This window comes from Rhinoderma darwinii, chromosome 2, assembly GCF_050947455.1.
Source record: "Rhinoderma darwinii isolate aRhiDar2 chromosome 2, aRhiDar2.hap1, whole genome shotgun sequence".
NCBI classification, from domain to species: Eukaryota; Metazoa; Chordata; class Amphibia; order Anura; family Rhinodermatidae; genus Rhinoderma; species Rhinoderma darwinii.
This window is the reverse complement of record NC_134688.1, coordinates 234,624,005-234,630,004: the sequence shown is the minus strand read 5'-3', so window position 1 is coordinate 234,630,004 and position 6,000 is coordinate 234,624,005. Positions and strand designations below refer to the sequence as shown.

Below are 6,000 nucleotides of genomic sequence, written 5' to 3'. Positions count from 1 at the left end.
TCTCCCGAGTCTCTTCTTCTCCTCAAACTGAAACAATGTTTGAGGAGAAGAAAAGAGGCAGGAGATTTACTGCCAGAAAAGTCAAAATAAAACAAATGTGGTCGCTGTGATAGGTTTTCACAGCGACCACATGTTCAGGGACCATCAGATTGGTCCCTGATACTCTGCCCAGTGCCCAGAGCTGTTGGTAACAGCCAGGGCATAGAGCTGTGTGCACGCGATCGCGCGTGCACAGTCTCTGAAGTGCGGCCGTATATATACTATACGCCGGACTTTAGAGACCCTGACCGCTGGCCGTATATTTACGGCCAGCGGTCGGGAACCTGTTAAAAACAGTAATAGAACCTGGACTGATAAAGCAGAATCAAGTAACCTACTTCTATTATTTGTTACATTTCAAGCAAACTGGATTGACCTTCACATGGGAGTATTGTAAACAAGAACAAAATAGAAGAAGTGCACGACTACGAGTGGCGATGTGTTTTGCATCAAAAAGAGCTTCTACTTTTGAAAAAAAAAACAAAAAAAACTTTTGCCAGTATTTCTCTCCAAGGTAAAAAACAAAGGCTATTAACATACCAATAACTGCTATTCTAAGGACATGCCAACAGCAAACATCTCTAAACAATAATCTGGTCGCTAAAAAATTGAGCGTCATATTATATATATCCGTTAGCACTAGTAACTGTAATAAAACATTTTTTTTTTTACCTTTTTCTTATTTAATAGTTAGTCCCTGTCCACATCAGCGTTTGGGATCTGTTCCATCAGAGGAACAGATGAACGGAAAGCCAAACAGAAACTATTGATTCTATTTGCATTACCGTTGTTGTAAGGATCCGTGGGTATGTGGACCCACTAGGCCGCACCGCCGTTGTGGAGTAGCAGCTGGCCAAACAACAGTCCTAGTACAAGAGTACCTTTGACAGTCCAGACAGTAACGGAGGCTCGTCACAGATGAACTTGCAGACACTAGCCATTGTGTATATCAGCAGGCGTGACAGATGGCACAACACAACTCCAACACTAAGGCACAGGAACAAATATAGCACGGGATAAAGATAGCAGGGCACGGGAAGAGAATAACACTAAGGGACCATTTGCTAAGACTAACATTGGTAAACACAACAACGCTCAGGCAATGAGTGAAAGGGCTCTTTTTATAGTCCAGGGTGATCGTGGGCTAATTACTGATTTTACTCATGTGTGTGCACTGGCCCTTTAAGGCCGGCCGCAAACGCGCACCCTACGGGAACCAGTGCAGCGATGAGGAAATGAGTGCCGGCATCTCTCAGGAGGGAGATGCTGCCCAGCACTCACTCGTCCATGGCCGTCGGGGGGCAGGTAAGAACGACGGTCCGCGGCTGTGGACGTTACAATTGTTTTCAATGGCAATGCTTCCGTTTCAGTTGGTTTTGCTTCGTAAAGTTTGTTTTTTCATGAAAACAAATCGTGCTGTTGACTACATTATTGTTTCAGTGAAAAAAACACAAAAACTTTACGGAACAGAAACCAACTGAAAGTTTCTGTTTGGCTTTCCATTTATCTGTTCCTCTGATGGAACAGATGAATGGAAACCCCAAACGGAACCCAAACTCTGAAGTGAACGAGGCCTTCGTTTTTTATTTTAGATATGTAAATATAACAGAACTTTTCATGTACAAATAAAAATGTCCTTCAAATGTAACATTCAAAATTTGTAATTGAAAAAACAATTCTACCATCATTGCAAGAAATATAATTATAGATCAATATCAAAAACACTGAAATGAAATAAAAAATGCATATGGAACAAAATTAAGAGTACAACAGACCGACACAAACCTGGTATTAGTGATTGTGGACATTATTACTATTTTAAAATGTACATATTTAACTTATAATTGTCCCATATTAGTGAGTGCAACTGGTGATCATATAAATAAAAGACATGGACATCTTGTCTTTGTTTAAATCAAAATGTTTTCTAGTCACTGAAATCTGAATTTAAAGTTGGTATTCTTTATCATGTTCCCTTGGGCGCTTGCGTGGGTTCACTTCAGACTCTGGTGAACTTGTCTCATGCTCAACAGCTTGTACATCCCGAAAACCTTTGTGCTGTAAGAAACACAATAGTCATTGAACAGACCAATTCCGATTTAGCTATCTATAAAAGAATAAACTTTCTAGTTAAAATCAAACAATATGACTTTTTAAGATACATTTATATTTATTACCATTACACTAATTTTAATGCACAGTATCTGTATAATAAAAATTAAAAGTATATTTCTCTGGCAGTAAGAGTCAAAGAAAAAGCGTGTTTTGTGGACTGCCAAGCCTTTTTGGCTTCTGAGTGTTCAGGGACAGACAGGTACTGCCTGACAACACCATATAACAGGATGTATATGTTTGGTAGTGTATTTCTAGTGATAGAGTTGCGGCTTAAGAGACATTTTTAATACAATGAGTATTCATAATTGATACAGCTATTTTGATAAATTAAAGAAAAAGCTCTAAACTTAAAGAGACTGTCATCACATTATAAGTGCCCTATCTCCTACATAAGGAGATGGGCGCTGTAATGTAGGTGACAGCAGTGCTTTTTATTTAGAAAAATGATCTATTTTTACCACGTTAGGAGCGATTTTAGCTTTATGCTAATTAGTTTCTTAATGCCCAAGTGGGCGTGTTTTTACTTTAGACCAAGTGGGCGTTGTACAGAGGAGTGTATGACACTAACCAATCACGTACAGCAGAGCAAAGCGTAATCTCGCCGTAACCTGTAATTTACAGCGAGATCTCACGAGATTACGCTTGCTCTGCTGTAAGTACCACAGAAACGTTAACGAAAGTGCCGGGATTGTTAATAGACATCCCGTCCTGGCTGGAAGGAATGCCTATTCACGGTCTAAACACTTCAGTAACGTTAATGTGTCAGTATAAGACAGCACATAGTGAACAACGCAGTGTCACTATGCGCCGACTAAATGAATGGAGAGAAGTGCATGACGCTGATTGGTCACTGATTGGTCAGCGTCACACACTGCTCTGTAAAACGCCCACTTGGTCTAAAGTAAAAACACGCCCAGTTGGGCATTAAGAAAGTAATTAGCATAATGCTAAAATCGCTCCTAACGTGGTAAAAATAGAGTTTTTCTAAATAAAAAGCACTGCGGTCACCTACATTATAGAGCCCATCTCCTTATGTAGGAGATAGGGCACTTATAATGTGGTGACAGAGCCTCGTTAATAACCCTTTATCTCAATTACTCTTACACTAGCAACCGGTGGTGACAGTGGAGAAGGCTTAAAACAACTTCTCAAGGCATGCCATTTCAGCATATTTATCATATACATAGGTAGAATCGCTGCAGAAAATCTTTAAATTAGGGTATCTGAGACAAAAAGAGTTTAAAGAAGAGGTGGGCGCCCACAGTCCCACTTGAGTGGACAGTTGTGTGATGCTTTAGGAGGAGAGCCAAGTCAGTCAGCAGTTCTGTGGTTTGCAGAGTGTCTTTATACTGTAGGTGTTCTCTCAAGTATTCTATATAAACACATAAAACATATTTGGCTTCATGCATAAATACTTGTGAGCAAAATAGAAAAGGGGCAGTGTAGTCCGATCAATCAATTCACTTCTTTTGACATAGGCAACGCTAACACTTTTTCCCTACAGTTTTATGCATACAACACTTCAGCTACAGATGTAGCAGAGCTTAAAGAGGTTCTGTCACCACATTATAAGTGGCCCATCTTGTACATGATGTGATCGGCGCAGTAATGTAGATTACAGCAGTGTTTTTTATATAGAAAAACTATCATTTTTGACAGTTATGACCTATATTAGCTTTATGCTAATGAGTTTCTTAATGAACAACTGGGCGTGTTTTACTTTTTGGCCAAGTGGGCGTTGTACAGAGGAGTGTATGACGCGGACCAATCAGCGTCATACACTTCTCTCCATTCATTTACTATGTGCTGTGTAAATGAGTGGAGAGAAGTGTATGACGCTGATTGGTCACGCCCAGTTGTTCAGTAAGAAAGTCATTAGCATAAAGTTAAAATAGGTCATAACTCCGTCAAAAATGATCGTTTTTCTAAATAAAAAACACTGCTGTAATCTACAGGGTGGGCCATTTATATGGATACACCTAAATAAAATGGGAATGGTTGGTGATATTAACTTCCTGTTTGTGGCACATTAGTATATGGGAGGGGGGAAACTTTTCAAGCTGGGTGTTGACCATGGCAGCCATTTTGAAGTCGGCCATTTTGTATCAAACTTTAGTTTTTTCAATGGGAAGAGGGTCATGTGACACATCAAACTTATCGAGAATTTCACAAGAAAAACAATGGTGTGCTTGGTTTTAACGCTACTTTATTCTTTCATGAGTTATTTACAAGTTTCTGACAACTTATAAAATGTGTTCAAAGTGTTGCCCATTGTGTTGGATTGTCAATGCAACGCTCTTCTCCCACTCTTCACACACTGATAGCAACACCGCAGAAGAAATGCTAGCACAGGCTTCCAGTATCCGTAGTTTCAGTTGCTGCACATCTCGTATCTTCACAGCATAGACAATTGCCTTCAGATGACCCCAAAGATAAAAGTCTAAGTGGGTCAGATCGGGAGACCTAGGGGGCCATTCAACTGGCCCACGACGACCAATCCACTTTCCAGGAAACGGTTCATCTAGTAAATGCTCGGACCTGACACCCATAATGTGGTGGTGCACCATCTTGCTGGAAAAACTCAGGGAACGTGCCAGCTTCAGTGCATAAAAAGGGAAACACATCATCATGTAGCAATTTCAGATATCCCGTGGCCTTGAGGTTTCCATTGATGAAGAATGGCCCCACTATCTTTATCAGAAACTTGTAAATAACTCATTAAAGAATAAAGTAACGTTAAAACCAAGCACACCATTGTTTTTCTTGTGAAATTCTCGATAAGTTTGATGTGTCACATGACCCTCTTCCCATTGAAAAAACTAAAGTTGGATACAAAATGGCCGACTTCAAAATGGCCGCCATGGTCAACACCCAGCTTGAAAAGTTTCCCCCCTCCCATATACTAATGTGCCACAAACAGGAAGTTAATATCACCAACCATTCCCATTTTATTTAGGTGTATAAATGTGCCCACCCTGTACATTACAGCGCCGATCATATCATGTACAAGATAGGCCACTTATAATGTGGTGACAGAGCCTCTTTAACTTGTCTTTCAGTCCAATTTATGTTTTCAAAGTGTAATCTGTAGTTTTATATAGAACTGCATGCTGTATCTTAATAACAGAGCTATCAGGATGCAGAAGCACTGCAGACTCGAATAGTTAAGTGTACATTTCAGTCCTTTTATCTCTATATACATATATTCACCAAATTAAACTTATGACATAATAATGTTTAATATGATGTACAGAGAACTCCTTACTGTTATTTGAAATGGCACAGTGATGTCCTTCTGGTTTGGTGTCTTGTATAATGCGGCGAACCTGGAATCACAGAAACATATGTTGGGTATGTAACATTAGAAGATGTTTCCATAGGACATTGCTACTCACTAATTCCTTAGTCTACTAAAAGGTAAATGTATACTTTGGTTTCTCTTAATTCTTTGCATCAGTCTGATAATCCAAAAGGTTGTCTAAAGGTTGCTTATTATTGTCGTTTTACTTGCATGTGAATTGAATTGAAGTCAATAGCAGTTAAGAAACCAGCCAAGTCTTCTCCTAGATGTGGCTGTGGCCAATTGCCTTGGCTGCAGAATGGTTTAGCAGACCTCGATTATTCTGATTGTTGGAGGGAAGCGGGGTCAAAAAGGTAGGACTGCCACCTATCACACAGTTATGGCATATTCCATTTCCCCTTTAACTTCTTTAGATTATAAATGACAGTGAGACAAAACACCGTAAACATACAACACTAAAAACTTATTGGGTGGGGCGTGGCCTAGCAGCGTATGTGAACAGCAGCAGGATCCGGAGCTCCCGCTGCCGATATCCTATATACTTA

At 39.9% G+C, this 6,000-nt stretch overlaps 1 protein-coding gene across 3 annotated transcripts in view; it reads right to left on the bottom strand.

The window, feature by feature from the left end:
* Window positions 1-1,724: 1,724 nt before the first annotated feature.
* The window catches only part of RAD51C (RAD51 paralog C), a 72,748-nt gene continuing 68,472 nt past the window's right edge, over window positions 1,725-6,000 (bottom strand). For all 3 annotated transcript variants that reach the window (XM_075850407.1, XM_075850408.1, XM_075850411.1), the window contains 2 exons: window positions 5,420-5,480; window positions 1,725-2,097 (listed from right to left, as the gene is read on the bottom strand). In XM_075850407.1, coding sequence (XP_075706522.1) covers window positions 1,987-2,097; window positions 5,420-5,480 — 172 coding nt within the window. In that variant the 3' untranslated portion in view covers window positions 1,725-1,986. The remainder of the gene's footprint in view (window positions 2,098-5,419; window positions 5,481-6,000) is intronic.